Source organism: Arvicola amphibius, chromosome X (assembly GCF_903992535.2).
Source record: "Arvicola amphibius chromosome X, mArvAmp1.2, whole genome shotgun sequence".
Taxonomy (NCBI): domain Eukaryota; kingdom Metazoa; phylum Chordata; class Mammalia; order Rodentia; family Cricetidae; genus Arvicola; species Arvicola amphibius.
Genome location: NC_052065.1, coordinates 96,313,717 through 96,331,514, shown reverse-complemented (window position 1 = coordinate 96,331,514; position 17,798 = coordinate 96,313,717). Strand labels below are relative to the sequence as shown.

At 37.4% G+C, this 17,798-nt stretch overlaps 1 protein-coding gene across 4 annotated transcripts in view; it reads right to left on the bottom strand.

The window, feature by feature from the left end:
* The window catches only part of Pak3 (p21 (RAC1) activated kinase 3), an 82,375-nt gene that overhangs the window by 20,778 nt on the left and 43,799 nt on the right, over window positions 1-17,798 (bottom strand). For all 4 annotated transcript variants that reach the window (XM_038316410.1, XM_038316411.1, XM_038316412.1 and 1 more), the window contains one exon: window positions 13,607-13,670. In XM_038316410.1, the coding sequence (XP_038172338.1) occupies window positions 13,607-13,670 (64 nt within the window). The remainder of the gene's footprint in view (window positions 1-13,606; window positions 13,671-17,798) is intronic.

Below are 17,798 nucleotides of genomic sequence, written 5' to 3'. Positions count from 1 at the left end.
AAAGCTAGAATGACAGAAGGCTAGCCCACATGGTAACTGACTTTCCCCTTATTCTCTGTGGGTGTTCCTCAAACCATGAAGCCCATTTCCACTTCTCTGGGGACTAAAAGTAAGATTGACTTTTAAAAGTAAGTGCAAGAGGGATCATCGTTTACCATCTTTGGAGGCTCACCTTTCAGCCCTTGGCTTTCTTTCTTTTTGTTTTCTTTCTCCATTCCCTTCAGCATTTTACTGTTTTAAACGTGCTGGAGCCCTAATCCTGGGGCCCCAGTATCCAAGACTTACTACATACATTGGCGTAGGCTCCCTACAAACACACATATTTAAAGACCTTGAAATTCAAGAGCATGGGTTAGTAACTAAAACGTGGACATTTCCCCTTCATTTGCCCTTCTCTCACTTTACTGGATATATATGCAATTATCCAGTGGGGAGAAATTTTCACTTCCTCCTCACTTCTGTCTTAAAATGGGTTCCTAGCATGCCCTCTACCCAAGCATGTTATTAGGTAGGTGACCTTCCTGCATTGATCAGTAAGGCACTCGTTTGAGCAACGTCTCTCTGGAATCTTCAACTGAAAATGTACAAATTCAGATATTGTACAGAGAAACTTAGTACCCTATAACCCACTCCATGTTAGCACACCTAACATTTCACTGCCCCTCAAGTCTGTTGTCTTTTTACACTTCAAGAATTGACGGCTGATTCCTGACTCAGTGTGTGTTTGTTTGTCTTGTTCTTTCCCTCCAAGAGATCTCTATATCGTCAAGGTTCAATTAAATCACATTAGCTGTCCACTGCCGGGCTGAGAATAGCATTCCTTTTTCCTATTTATCTCTTCTGGTTCAAATCCGACCACCTTCTAGTTGTGTGACTCTCTTACCTTCGAAGTTGGACTAAATATAAGATACTCTTAAAAGGCATACGGCCCTGGTATATAGTAATTGCCAAGTAGCTATCAATAACTATTATTTCATTGATTGCACTTTAATATAGTAACTAACTACCAAATTGTAGTCTATAGATGACTAGGAAACTCTTTACATGTCTGGGAATTTTTAAGATGCTTAATGTTTCAAAATTTATAGAAATTCAACACTTACCTAAGGTAGAGGTCATTTAAATACCATATTTATTTTGTTTCTTGGCCAGTCTATCATAATGTGACTGCTTGCTATCGTGTGCTCATTAAAAATCTCTAAATTCTAGTAATGAATAATTATTTTTACTTAATAAAGTACAAAAATCATTAGTAATTTCTACAGCTCATGGTCAAGATTACACAGCCTAGTTCACAGAAACAAATAACTGGAGTTATTCACTTGTAGGTCGTTGGAAGTGATAAACTTTAACAGTCCCCTCTTTGTAATATTTGAAGCACATGTGTAACTAGGAAATAATCTTTATGCCAATCACATGGCACACAGATTCCCTGAAGATGAACCTTGCAACATCCTGGAGTATATTAAAGTATCTCAATACATATGTTTACACAATAAAATTTTACTTCATCTTAATTTTAAAACTATCATCTCTTGGTATTTGAGGATGTAAAGATGACACAAATCAAGCTGATGAAGATAGTGGATAAAATTCCTTATTCTCTGACTTATTAGGCTTGGCATGTTTGAGTGGACAACATTGCCAGTTTGATTTTTTTTTGCCAACAACTTAATATCAGTTCCTCAGATGGTACAAGGAAATTATACACTAGTAGAACTGAACGGAAGATCAGATCATCCAGTTTAGCCTCCTCATTACACATGAGAACACTGAGGTCCCCAGAGTGGGCTGGTTATGCTCAATAACACACAGCTAAGTAGCAAAGTTCTCCTAACTATGAAGTGGGACTCTTTGAAAACTCCAGCATGGTTAGAGAACCTAAACTAACAGATTGCTCAGCCACGGGACCTCTTCAACCACAGTGAGACGGATACCATTGCTAGGCTCTTAGCTTTGCACTGGACGCTTTATTCATAGGCTCTCCTTGATGTGGCCAAGGGCACAGTCCTCAAATGGAAACACTGGCATCTAGCCTGAAGGGTCTAGAAAGAAGCAAACAATTCACCATTTCTCCCTTTTTTTCTCACAAGTCAGTTTAATTATCACCATTCTCCACCAGGTTTTGAGGTTTCCTGCTAAGAGCCAATGTTAAACCATGCTGAAATAGTTGCCCGGGCAACTATTAGGTTAGGCTAGCAGTTGAGATAAATCACTTTTAATGTCAGCATGGAAATGAATTAGAGGGTAGGGGGCAAGAAAGCAAGGCTAGGAGAAACTCTGCAGACTGCATAAAGAGAAAAAGGCATCAGGAAGCAATGAGGTGCATGGTGAGCCTGGTGGGAATAAGTGAGGTCGCCTGAGGGATAGGGGCAACTCCCTTCTAATGTTTTACAGGTTTAAGCGTGGTGCTAATGAGTCACAGTCAGGAACATAATCCCCACTTACAATGGTGATGTTTTTATATCTACTCTTACTTTCCGTGCTGGTCTTGGTAGAAATCCCTTTATCATTTACTGAGACATTCTCTCTGCCAGGTCGCTGGATATGAACGGGCTCTTTTAGCGCCCACTCTGTGCAACTCTATTTGCCTCATTTTACAAATGAGTAAGTTGGAACTGGGCATTGGTGAGTAGCTTGCTATGGTACACAGCTAATAGCTGATGCTGTCCATCATTTTTCCAGTTACATCTTTCACGTGTGCCATTTTATTTATGAAGATACCATAATGAAACTTATTAATGTGTAGGTCGACACAGCTGGGATAAAATGGAACTGCCCCGACTATTTAAGAGAGTTACTATTTAATAGGTCCCTATGGAGAAATTGTTTTACTACGTAAGTGAACTTGACATAAAGTCGCACAAATGCATGTTTGATACTGTCACACATCCCCTTGTTGTGTTGAAATGTTAGAGCAGACGTAAAACATAATCATCTTAAATAGGTACAAAATTCCTGTCTAGGACTTCGATATCCATAGGAACAATGAAGAATACTGTATTCAATAATGCTAAGGTGAGTGGCTCAGTGTTTTCTCTCACAAAATTTATTTCCCAAATATGTGCATTTAAGGTAAAATAAATGAAATACTATAAATTATGTAGACAATCACCTGATGATCTAAATGCACAGAATCCAGTTAGAGCCAGTGGTATGAGCTTTAGTTAATAAGCTTACAAAATTCAATGGGGGAATTTTCTGTTATTAGCTTTCCTCAGCTCATTCATGGCCATCTGTTTTCAAATGGAGTTGTAACACACTATGGATGTGAGGCCAGAAAAATCAGTGGGTTATAGTCCAGTGATAACGGGGCCACAGTTGCAGCACTTAATCCCTGGAAATGCCAGCTAGCTCTCAGTTACTCACGTCAACATTAAGTCAAAGCAGCTGTTTCACGGTGTTTGCCATTAGTTTCAAGAAGGCCTGGCCAGGAAAGGGGGGCTTAATACGCACTCATTACTATGACTAGAAAAAGAAAACAGCTTAATGTATAAACTCTGCTAATGGTGCTTGATTGAGTGGCATCATCTTTCTTTACAAGGGACAGCCTACAACACGGGGCATTTAAAAGCATTAAGTAGAACAAAGGGCATCTTCCGTTGGTCTATAAACATTGTTCTTCACAAATGCTAATGTATTTCCAGTCTTGTACATCACAGAACCTATTATAGAGCTTAGACTCTATCTATTTAGTACTTCATAGCAGTCTTCTACTTTGTGTGATCTAAAATAGATTCAATGAGGAAGCAAATACTTTTTGGGTAGGTGGTCCAACCTTAAGAACACACTAGACACCACTTCTGCTCTTACCCTGTTACAAAAACAATAAAAACAGGTCAGAGGGTTTATTCGTAGCACTTATCCCTGAGTTCTAAGTAGTATATTGTTCTGAGATTATCTAAACCAAGAAGCTATTCACAGTACCCTTTGAGGAGGATGGGAAGCAGGGAGGGGGGCAAATTAGAACAAAGTATATGAATGCATCTATGAACATGCCATAAATTAAAACCATTCTTTGCCATGATAACCTAAAAATTAAATGCATTCTTCCTCAGAAATAAGTCTTAGAACTATTTGTTTTCAACATGGAAACTTCAGCTGAGAGTGTAATAAAGAGGGCACTTTGTGGAATAGTAGGGAAAAATCTGAAAAAAACAGCTAATTTAATATATTTACTTTTAGAACTTTAAGATAATATTAAGTTGAATAAAATTCCTTTGGCCATATGTATATCTTCATAAACAGGAGCAAAGATATTTTAATAAAATTGATCTCTCTGTCACTTTCCATCAAACCAGGATGTATAGTTGAGCTAATTCCTGGAGAGACATGGCATGACATTGGCATTATATAGATATTGGACATTGGCAAACAGATTCTTCAGCATAGACTCATTTTTGCCTTGCACTTTCACTCCAGATTTTTCCTACACATTTGCATGCTAAAAGTCACTATGGAGATGAGTTTTTATGATTTTTCCTAAAATTCCAAATGAAGGAAGACAAATGCACGTGCAAAGAGACACACTTATGAAGTACTGCTGGACTATGAAGTGGAGCTTTCTTTATGGAGAACAGCTTGGGAATTTTAAATGCATATATTAATTGATACAAAAATTCTACACTTAGGAAGTTATTCCAATAATTTTGCATAAATGTGAAATAATTTATTTGCAAAGACCATTACTGAAGCCTTGTTTATAATAGAAATATGTCAGAAAGAGCCATAAATGTCCCTGAATGGAGCCATGGTTAACTACATTGTGGTTCATACAAATGCAAAGCATATCAGGAACATATTAAAAGAGCAAAATACTTATGTGTCACCACTTCTTAACCATAGGCATATAACAGAAAAGGGGCTGTTTAATATGTCACCATTTAAAGTAAAATACATCCATACCAAATAGGTAAAGATTCCTCCCTCCAAAAAAGAGCTTCCTTATACTCAGCTCCTCCTAAAAATACATCATGTATATTAATGCTCTTTAGCATTGGTTTTCATTCACCAAATGTCATATAGAAAATACACACTGGATTGAAATATACTCAGTATATATGAGATTTAGATGTTCATACTGAGTAATTGTCAGAATTGGAAAGAAAGGCCAAATAATTTTAGAGTTTATGTCCTTTCAACTGAAGAGCTAGATATGATAAATATGCTTTTTTCTAGAACTCTCTCAAAACTGATGCAATGAAAGGGACCACCATTAACCAACGATATTCTGACCATTAAAAAAATGAGTGAAAATAATTGAAACAAACTGAAAATAAAATGCTCCACGAATTTATAAATATATTTTTAAATATAAAAAAGCCTTTGTGATGGAAGTAATGTTGAGTATTAATTTATTATATTGAAATTTGACAGAAAGAATTTATCTTGATTTCTCTGTATATTTCATAGTAACCAGAGTCCTAGGTGATCAAATACAGTTGTTTTCAACAAAAATATGGAAGCCAGTAGGCACAAAAGTAATGATGGATACAGAAAAATCAATATTTTATAATCCTTAATAAAATTATTTTTAGCAATAATCATCAACAGATAAAGCTATCATATGGAAGTCTGTGGCGATCTGTATGTGGGAGGGACAATCACCCTTTGAATCTTCCTACTAACACAAAATATGGATCAAGTCCTTCATCCTGATGTAATATAATGGGAAACACCACCATCTCTGAAGGATCTTGCCAAAAATTGAACCTGAATCTAATCTAATTTTTAACTTCCATTTGTAGGAAATACAGGGAACACGAACAATTCAGTGGCACCAAGTGAAACTAACAGACAAGGCCAGTCTACCAGACAATGGCCAGTTTCTTTAACACGTCCATGGTGGTGGAAAAGGAGAACGTAAAAGATGAAAGGTTACAGTACAGAAATGTAAGGGCAAACTGAGCACAATGTGCAGATTTTTTGAGGGTTAATTTTATTAGTAAATCTATTAAAATAGCAATGTAAAACAACTGGGGGCTATAGGACATTATGCAATTATTAATTTGGGGATATCATAATGTCATTGTGAGTTTACTAAAAAAAACCCTGTGGATGTTAAATTTGTGTGATATGAATATGGGTGTTCCTATACAATTTTTCTACTTTGTGTACATTGTGTACATTTGGAAATTTGAAACAAAAGTTGAAAAAAAAGATGTAGTAGACATAAACATTTATATAAAAGTAATAGACTAGATACTAATATAAATGTACAGTGAAAGTACAAATTCAGAAAATGACCATTTTAATACTACATGAATGTGTTATTGTGAAAGATAACATATCCATAGACAGAGTCACATATGGAGCTCCTATCTCAAATATCTTAGATGGAAGTCAGATTATTATGTTTAATTACCTGTTGGGGTTTCCCAAAGAACTCTAGCAAATAATAAATCCAATGATGTTGAAGATGCCTAGAAAGATACTGAGTTCTTCTGTTTGTAAAAAAAGAAAATAAAAAAATCTACCAAATCAATATATAGTTTTATATAATTTATAGTTTTAAATATGTAAGTGGGAGAAAATGAGCAAGTTAAAAACTATAAGGGGTCATTTAAGCAGTTTTACATCTAACAGCATGTGCAATCAGGAAAGGCAAAACTAAAACTATTTTAAGAATTATTTCATAGTTTAGCTTATATTCAAGCATATATGTGGTATGTGGAAATATGTAATTGAATGCAATTGTAAACAGTGAATCTGAAAAAATATCTTGCAAATGAAAGCAATAGTAATTTCTTTCTGGAAGTTTTCTTTATGGATAATAAATTGCAAATCGGGGGAACACATGTTGAAGTGACACATTTCATTATGCATTCTTCTACAAATTATTGATGTATACTGCTGTGTCTAACTAGTATGCACTCGAAAATGAAGCTTATACAAGCAATGAAAACAAAGTATTATATTTTCTCTATGAAATCTATCTTTCAAAGACTCCATTGTTGCAAGCTTTGTCTCCAGCAGGTGGAGCTATTGAGAAATTAGTGGGTCACGAAAGTGCTAACTGTATAAATAGGTTGATCCAATGATAAGTTAGGGGCTGATTCGACTATTAAGAGATAGTGGTCAAGACCATGATGGGGAGACCCACAGAAGCAGCTGATTTGAGGTAGTGGGAGCTTACTGACTCCAGACTGATAGCGGGAGAACCTGTATAGGACCAAACTAGGCCCTGGGTGACAGTTGGGTGCCTTGGGCAGTCTGTGGCGTAACCGCCAGTGGGACCAGGATTTATCCCTAGTGCTTGAATTGACTTTTTGGAGCCCATTTCTTTGGAGGGATACCTTGCTCAGCCTTAATATAGAGGGTGGGTCTTGGTCCTGCCTCAAAGTGATGTGCCCAACTTTGTTGACTCTCCATGGGAAGCTTTATCCTCTCTGAGAAGTGAATGCGGGTGGGGTGGGGTGAATTAGGGGTGAGTGGGAGGAGGGAAGGGAGTGGGAATTGGGATAGGCATGTACAGTGAGAAAAGATCATTTTTAAAAATTCAAGGATAGATGGCAGGACGAGTGTGTACACCAATACAGAGTAAATGCACATCAATGGGTGTGGATCTGCCCCGCTTTCCCCCTTCTCCTTCCTTTTTTCAATCTACTGTGAATGAAACCTAGATTCCATACTTGATAAGTAAGTGCCATTGCAGACATTAGTTTATTTCTTAATATAACAATGCATTTCTTTTTGCTGGACATTCATGGAGCTGATTAATATAAAGGTCATGGTGTACTCCCTAAACCTGGTTCTTTATATGGGGAGTAGGGTTGAGACAGGGTCTCTCTATGTAGTCCTGGCTGTCCTAGAGTTCACTATGTAGACCAGGCTGTCCTCAATCTCAGAGATCTCCCTGCCTCCACATTCTGACTGCTGGGATTAGAGGTGTCTGGTACCATGCTCAGCCCGCAACCTGGTTCTTAATTATAGTTTGACATTAAACATGGTCAGTGTTCAACCATAGTTCACTAAATTAAAAAAAATTTGCTATACTGGATCTCCACCAGTTTAGATCTGTAATTTTTTTTTAAATTACAACCTACTAATATTGTTGAGAAAAGACACTATGAGTTGGAAAGAAAAGGTGATCAATTTTTCAGTGTATTCTCATTAATTAATTTCAACAGATCAGTGAGGCATGAGTGAGCTGCCAGTATTAGTAAGTCCTAGCCTTTGTCATACTGCTATGTTTATTTGAGACTGTTATACTGCTACGCTTATTTGAGACATGTACAGACTTCCAGCAAAGGCTACTGGCAGGAGAGAAATACGTTATTCATTTATCTTATTGGACTCCATTTACCATCTATTCCCTTTTATATAACTATCATAGTGAGAAAATGCCTTAACACTGTTCTGGAGTTAATGACAATTTCAGTACTATGTGGCTCCCTCTCTTTCTCCTTCCTTCCCTTCTATCATTCTATTTTCCTCTCTCTTCCTCTACACATCATATCAAAATGTCTAGGTTTGGTGGCCAATTATAGAGCATCTTTCAAAGAAAACTTAGTGAAATTCTGTTGTTTTTAAAGCTTGGGCTCACAGTTATGGCTCCAATGATTAGACATGAAGTTCTGAGTTTGATTTATGGTCGATGGAACTTAATTCTATGGCCCTAAGCCTGAATGTTGGGATGGCAGAATCCCATACTGGAAAAATGTAGTTTTCCAAGCCAATGAGGGTGATTAATGAAGAGGTTTTTCTCAAATTCAGCTCTGAAGAGTAAGTTCTTGTGCTCTCTGGAGCTGGAAATGGAATATAGGGGTTGATTATTCCTAGCACTAAATGATTAGTGACAGGATTTTGAAAGCCACCATAACAATAGGTAAAGCAAAACAATAAAAACCAAGCTTTAATGAAAAGAGAAGAAAACCACTGCGTCTTGGAAGTAGAGACTTGACTGCTTAGCGTAGGGCAGTAATTTATGGAAAAATCAGTTGTGAGCCATTAAAGTAAAAACAAACTTAATATAAGTGGGTTTTTATCTAAAGAAATATTTTCTTCATTCACTCAAAACCTTAACAGTGGGCAATAACCCTTTAAAAAGCAAAAGAATGATTAAATTAAAATAAATATAATAAAATAAATTATAAAATCCCAATAAATAAACTTAAGCCCTTACATTATACCCTAAAAGCTATTCATAAAGTATGCTTTGATTTTAATTGGTAAAAACTTGGTTTTATATTATGATTATTTGTGGGGTGTGTTTGTATGTCTCTCTCTCTCTCTCTCTCTCTCTCTCTCTCTCTCTCTCTCTCTCTCTGTGTGTGTGTGTGTGTGTGTGTGTGTGTGTGTGTGGAAATTGTCAGTGAAAGGTGAAACCAACATGCATGAAAAAGGTAGATGTGCGACACACACCAGAGGAGCAACAGTGCAATGTGACTGGGGAAGACCTAGTCATTATAAAAGAAAAAGAGATGAAGATGCATTGAGAAAATGAGTGATAAAAACCCCAAAAGGCAGAAAAGACATGGATATGAAGGAGAGCTAGTTGGACAGACTTTCAGTAGTCCAACAAATATATATATATATATATATATATATATATATATATATATATATATATATATTTTACTGATGCAAAATGAGTCCCAGAGAGATGGGACCCACAGCAGGCAATCTTTGAGCCTTGTTATTCCTAAATGCACACAAAATCTGAGGACCCACTAAATCCAACGTACATGCCAGCATGCCATGCTTAGAAGTGTGCTGGACACTGAAGGAGACAAAAGAAGAAATACAATAGACGTCCTGATCTCTATGAACTTATTATGACTGAACTCTCAGCTGGTTTCATCATTTTTAAAAATCATGCACTCTCTGGGAATTTAAAACAGATGTTTCTGCTACAGCAAATAGGTCTTATGCAGTTTATTTAAAATTGTGCATGAATTCTTGGTTTTCTTTTCATCCTTCTCTTCATCTTTTTCTTTTGTGACAGGGTCTCATGCAGCCCAGGCTAATGTCAAGCTTGCTATGTAGCTGAGGATGATTTTGAGCACCTAATGCTTTTGCCTTTATCTCCTGAGTGCTAAGATTAGCAGTGTACCAACATGTTTGGACTTTCCCCTTTAAATTTAGAGTATAAATATTTTATAAAGGTATTTATATACAACTTTCCTTTTTTACCTTTAGAAGTTCAGGTATGATTAGCACTCACAAAAGGAAATCTCTTTGGTGAGTGGTATTAATCTGACTCCATTATCTGGAATATTTGAAAATATTTCTTAAGCACTTTTGTTTGTTTTGTTATTGCTTGTTTCACTTTTTTAGATTTAATGATATTTCCATTCAGTTGTATCTTAGTGGAAACAAATAATCAAAATAAAACTGCATTTTCCATTCTCATTTCTCAGAAAAGAGTTATGTAACAATGTGCTTTATTGAAAATATAATGTAAAATGTGTTTTCCATTACAAATACGCTGATTTGTTAACAAAATCAAAACTGGCAAAAATTAGATTCCATAAACCTAAAAGCGTCTGCACCACAGGACTCAATAGAATAAAGTGAAAACTTGAAGAATACACAGAATGTGAGAAAATGCATGTGATAAATCAATCTGAGAAGAATCTAGAATATATAAGGAACTATAGAACCTCAATAGCAAAAAAAAGAAAGGAAGGGGGAGGGAGGGAAGGAGCGAGAAGGATAGAAGGAAGGATAAAAGGAAGGAAAGAAGTCCAAAATTCCACACAAATAGTAAATAGATGTAAACAGAAAATTTTCAAAAGCTGACACATGACCAATGGGGACATGAAAAAATGATATCATAAATCATCATGGAAATTCAAATCAAAGATGTAAATGATATATCATTTTGCCAGAAGAAGAATGGCTAGTACCGCAAAGATAAAAGGTAAGAAATGCTGGTGACAATGTAGAGAAAGGGGATTCTTGTTCACTGTTAGTGAGAATTAAACACATTGTACCTTATAATCCTGGAATCTCACTGCTGGGTATATATATATATATATTCCTAGGAAATTAAATCAGAATATCTAAAAGACATGATTACTGCAGTACAGTCTGCAAGAGCCAAGAAGTAGAATCAAATGAGGTCTATCAGCTGATGAACTGCTAGAGAGATAACGGTACACATACTCTGTTGGTTTATGTGTATGTCATGTTGACACAGGCTAGAGTCATTTGGGAAGACAGAACCTCAATTGAGAAAATGTTCCCCCCTCCTTTAGGCAAACCTGTGGACATTTTTTTTTTCATTAGTGATTGATGTAACAGTACCCAGCCCATTGTGGGTGGAGCCACCCCTAGAAAGGTAGTCCTGGGGTGTATGAGAAAGCAGGCTGAGCAAACCAAGTTAAGCAAACCAGTAAGCAGTGCCCCTCCATGGCTTCTGCGGCAGTTCCTGCCTCCAAGTTCTTTCCCTGGGTTTCTGCCCTAACTTCCTTCAGTGTTAAGATAAATAAATTTTTTCCTTCCTAAGTTGCTTTTGGTCATGGTGTGTAATCACAGCAATATAAGCCCAAGACATACATAATGAAATACTGCTCAAGGAACACAAAAGATGACATATTGTCACTTGGGACAATGTGGATACAACTGGAGTTCATTATGTTGAGTGGAATACGCCAAGAACAAAAAAATAAGCACCATATAATTGCATCCATATGTGAAAGATAAAAAACAAAACTGATCTGATAGAAATTGAGGGCCAAATGATACTCAAGGCTGGGTATGGTAGGGGAGAAGAATGAAGGAAGGAAGGTCAACAGATAAGGAGTCACAGTTCGATAGCAGCGAGAAGTGTCTTTGCGTTACTACAAAGTAGAATAGCCACAATGATAATGCAATGTCCATTTTCTTAATGCTAAAAGAAAGTTTTTCTGGATGTTTTCACCATAAAGCAAAGATAGATACATGAGGAGAGCATTGTATTTACTCGGATTTGCACATCATGCAACTCAGTTTTAATTTCTGTCTCGTTACAACGTGTGCAGAATATGTGTGTGTACTCATGCGTGCCTGTACATGCCATGGTGCGTGTGTGGAGGTCCAAGGACGACTTTTTGGAGTCAGTTCTCTCCTTCTACTGTGGATTCTGGCAATCGACCTCCAGTGGTCAGGATTTCAAGGCAGGCTTTTACCTGCAGAGCCAGCTCGCCCACCACACCATACAGGTGCAATATAAACGCATGAATGAGAGCAGCAGATCACTGCTTGTATGTACAATTATTGTGTGTCAATTAAAAATTAGCATTTAAAACCATAAAATATAATGTGAACTATACTTTAAATATAGAGCCACATTAAAAGTTCCACAAAACATAAATCTATTTAATAATACATTTCCTTTAGACCAGTGGTTCTCAACCTTCCTCATGCTACGGCCCTTTAATACAGTTATGCAAATTGTGATGATCCCAACTTGTTGTAAATGTAGCTATCATGAGGAACAATGAGTATCTGTGGTGCTCTTCTCCCAAACAGTGCAGATCCACCCATTCAAAAGCTTTCCATTATGTTGGGGGGGGGGGGTGTTCGTGCACATTAGTGCAGCTACCCATGGAGGTCAGAAAAGGCATTGGATCCCTTTAAGCTGCAACCACTAGTTAATGTCAGACACCTGCCATAGATGCTGTTCTCTGTGTACGTACTCTACCACAGAAGCATCTCTGCAGAGTTTACCCTCCCTTGATCTTAACCAAACACATACGAATGGAATCAAAGCCAAATTTTCTGTGTTTCCACAGTATATAGTATTGTCTTTTTGACACTTGCCTTTTGTGTTTTTTTTTTCTTCTTGGACAGGAAGAAAGTTAGTTGAAATTTACATAAGGACTTGAGAAGGTACATCTCCCATTAAATATTATTACATTCCCCAGGGCCTCGTATTTAGTTGAAAGGCAATATGCATATTGCCTTAGTGTTCAACTAAATATAATATAATATATATATATGCATTTGAGTTGCAGAATAGATGACCCCTACATCAATCCCTAGTGAATGATTATGATTAAAAATTGGTTCATGTTTCTAGTTGATGTTAGAATCATCTAAGGAATTTTTTGTAAGTTAAGATTATTATTCCTGGAGTGTGATTCAAACATCTGGTGAGGTGAACCTGAAAATCTGTGTCTTTAACAAATACAGTAGGGAAAATGGCAAACCTGGTCTCATTTCAGGCCTGTTGATTTATTTTGTCAGTACTCAGATCGTCAACCCTGCCCAACCTGGACTTTCTCATACGCATTCTGCTCATGCTCAGTTTGATAAGAAGCAGGATCTAATCCACATGTGCATTTGGATGAAAAGGGACAAAATACCAAGAGCTCTCATATAAGCTAGTTTTTCTTCTGACTCTACTGCTTTTCTAGTAAAGCATGTGACTGTGCACATGCTATAGCAATCAAAATATCCCTGCAAAGTTCAATGATAGTGAAAGTTTAATGCCAATGATGTGTTCAGTCACCAAGCAACCTACCAGCAGGAAGAGCTCACATTGGGGATACAAAACACAAGTGCAATACTGAAAACAGGAGGCATGAATTGAGATGTCCAATTGGAATCATTGAGATGTTTGTGAATTTTAATGTATATGTTGGACTTCCTGTTGGTACTTCAAATAAGAATCACTTACCCTTGACCAATTTTTTCAAATCTTGTATATTTTTTCTTTGGGTCCCCAACGCTCACGATGCTTCCTGAGGGGGGGTGAGGAGGGAGAGAGAAAGATTGAAGCTGATTGATTTGCTTTTAACAGTAAAATTGGAGGTATCAAAGTCAACAACTTTCACAATTCATATGGAAAATGTACTTAATTTGTTTAAAATACACTAAAATATATTAGTTAAAGTGGTGATAATAATATATACTGCTTATACTAAAAACTGTTCATAACTGGGAAATAAAAAAATAAAGTGAAGACAATCCAGCATTCACAAATTTTTCTCATAAAATAAATATTATATATTAGGAGATGATACCTAAAAATCATACCCATTATTTATTCAAACAATTTTCTGAATTAGAATAAATACAATAATTCCACTATATTCAGTTCTGTAAGATGAATGCCTATACTGAGTATTTACTGTTCCCTAGTTCCATGTTAAGAGGATGATATATAGGGGTTGGTCTAAGGAAAAAATATATATTTATATATATATTTATATAATATTATATATATAATATATATATTCAATATATATCTTAGGACGAGTCTACCAGTGCTTCAAACATTTGACCAGAATTACTGGTATATGATTTAATCATCATAAAGTATACAGTTCATTGTTTTTTGTGTAGCTCATGCATATGTCTGTACTCATGCATGTGTGTTCTTGGACATGTGTATGTGAGAACAGGAGAATTCTGGGAAGAGCACACAGTCCAGGCCCAGCCACAGAAGAAGCAAGATGTGACTGCCTCCCCTGAATAAGGTACCGAGCCAAGTGGCTAACATAGACAAGAATAATGGGCTGATACGAATTATAAGAGTTAATAAGAAGCCTGAGCTAATGGGCCAATCAGTTTATAACTAATGTAGACCTCTGTGTGATTTCTTTGGGACATAACGATTGCGGGAACTGGGCAGGACAGAAACCTCTGGACAACATGTCTGAATGAATGGAGCCCACAGATTCACATTAGGTGCCTTCCTGTATGACCGTCACTTAATTCTGACATATGGATTCCTTATGAACTTGGAGCACACTGATTTGGCAAGCCTGACAGGCAACATCTCCATTTCTGCCTCCTTCTTGCTAGGGTTAGATGTGTGACCACACACCCATATATTTAGGTGTGTACTGGAGATCTGAACTCAGGTGTGACAATCATTTCGGTAAGAGAGTCATCACTTTCACCACTCAATGGTTTTCAGAAATGTATTTCAGAGTTGTGTGACCCTCGCCATAATAGAACTTTATTTTTTTAAAAAAATTAATCATTTTGGGGGCTAGGGAGACAGGTCAGTATTTCTAGCACATGCAAGTGTAAGGACCAGAGTCATAGCCCCAATAACACACAGAAAATGTCAATTGGCCATCGGGGTCCAACTGAAATCCCGGTGTTTAGAAGACAGAGATGGGACCCTGAAGGAAGAGGCTAGCAAGAATACCTGTTTCAAAGAGCTTAGGCTTAATTGACGTAATCGAGAGACCATGCCTTGGTGACTAAGGTAAAGATTGACCAAGTAAAACTCCCAATGTCAACCTAGAGCCTCTACGTGCACCTGCACACATGTGCACCTGCACAGGCATGTTCATACTTGAGTGAGCCCACATATGCAGGCACAACACATAGACATGCAAAGAATAGCAACAATTAAACATTCCACAATGAAACATTGAGCATGTTACCGGTTACTTTTTTGTTGTTTGAAAGCAGAGTTGGGGTGTAATGTGTCTATTTTAAAACAGGCTAACGCATGGAGGTTCCTAACAAAGGAGGGGTGCTTCTCAGAAACAAATGTTGGCTTCCCTAAGAGAGGCATGGCATACTTCATTGCCTTTTTGATGGTGGTGTGTGAGATTTCAATGGGATTTTGAAGCTATTATATTCCCTGGATTCCTAAGAAAGCTAAATGAGAGGTACCTGACAGGACAGCAGTCGATAAGATAAAACTCTAAACGGCAGAGCTGCAGGAAGGTATAAGCAGTCACTCTTAACTATCCCTAGCTAAGCTTGCAAAAGTTCATCCTCACTATAAGGCCAAGTCCAGATTCCTTAGTTGAATACAGTAGGCCATTTATCATCCAGCCCCATCTGGTTTTTACCTAACCAAGCTAAGTAGCAATTATTCTTCTGCTGTCTTTTCCCTTCCTGCTTTAGATCTTAGGAGAAGTCTCACCATCCAGGGGATTCGCTCCTTGCATATGCCTCTCTAGTCTCCTTTCTAAGTTATGATGTGCTAATTCTTACCTAAATGCAACCTCACAGCAGCTTCCTTTCCGGGTCTTCTATGATTACTGTAATGAGACTGACAGACTTTTGTTTTTCCGGGCAGAGTTTCTCTGTGTAGCCTTGGCTCTTCTGAAACTGGCTTTGTAGACCAGGCTGGCCTTGAACTTAGAAAGATCTACCTACCTCTGACTCCTGAGTACTGAGATTAAAGGTTTGTGCCACCACTGCCTGGCGAAACTGATATACTTTATTTGAAGCCAGGAAATCTGTGTTTTCGTCCCTTTAATGTCGGTTCCCAGGGCAATGGTTGTCAGTGAACAAGTGAATGAAAATAAAATAATACATATTCAAATAGAGTACAATATATTATAGATAATACCTCACACTAATTTAGGTGACTGTCTCCTGGCCTAGTGGACACCTTAATTAAAACCTAATAATTGACCAGTAGACATTCAGAAAAAAATCTAATGAATGTTTCAGTTATGAATTACATATCAGGTATGGGCTTTATCATTGATGGGATTTGTTTGGTTAAAGAAGAATAACCTTGAACTTCTGATCCTCCTGGACACTGGGATGACAGGTGCGTACCCCTGGACCCTGCTAGTATGGTGTTGGGGCTAGAACCCACAGCTTCAGGTAATGACAGGTAAGCACTCTACCAATCGAGCCATACTCCTGACTGCTGGATTTTGGTCTTTAATTTTTGTCTTTATTTTTTGACAGTTTCATACTGGTTGTATTTTAACCTTTTCCCCTTTCTCTCTTCTTTTGCTTTGTATTAGTAATGGATATTCCTGTTTCAGTTGGGTTAGTAAGACAGACGTTGTGAGAGTTTTACAATCCATTTGCTCAGGCAGTGGTATGGTCAATATGTTCTCTTTGTCGTCTGGTGAGACGTTTAAGTCATTTCTTGCATTCACTACTTATACATGGTGTTTACTTAGTCCTAAGTCTGTATCTGTTTTTGTTCCTTGACTTCATTTTCAATTCGCTCCTTCTTTAATTCTGCTACTACTGTTAGACACTCCTCATCTACTGCTCCAATAGTCTCCTAACTGGACTTCCTTTTACCAGGTTCTACCATGCCCATCCAGGCTCTGCACCTCTCTCAGGATACTTTAAGTATAGACCTGGTGGTCAGATGAGTCTCTGGTGTTGATATTAGAGACACCTGAACCCTATAATGAAGGCCCAATGTCCTTGCCATGGAGTGCAATGATCATCACGATCTGTTCATTGCATCCTTTACAACCAGAATCTTATGCTCCGACAATAAAACATAAAGCATAATTCCTCATCAGCCCCTGCTTAGCCATAACACTTGAGTGGCCTCTTTTACACATCCAGTAAAAACCTTAGGAGTAACTCCAGGAAGCCAGAGGAGGGCACTGGATCTCCCTGCTTCAAAAGTTATCATGGAATGTCACTTCTAGGAAGCCTCCACGATCACTCTGAATAAAGTCAATAACTTCCTTTTCCTCTCTCTAGCACGCTCTGTCACTGTCCTCAATGTGTCATCTGCCACTTTGGCATCACATTTTCTGCTGTTCTAATGACGGGAGCCTAGTCGGATTCAATTGTCTATCCCACATGTCTCCTTATACAGCATAGCAGTGAATGTTTGTCGAATTAAACACAAGTGAAACCAGGCATTTCTTCTTGAAAAAAAAGAAGAGTCCATGGTTCAAGAAATGTTGAAGAATAGATTTTATTTTATTTGAGTTATGTCTCTAGAATGCCACCAACTTAGTGATATGCGAGTTGCTATTCTATTTTTCAAATTGCCTAATGAATTTCCACATCAGTGAATCCATCTTTTTCCAATCAGTTTTAATGGCTGAGTGCCTGGATCTGTTTTCTTCTTTTGATGAAATTATGATTTTAAAGTCACTTGAAACCAGAGTCTTATGAAATGGTTT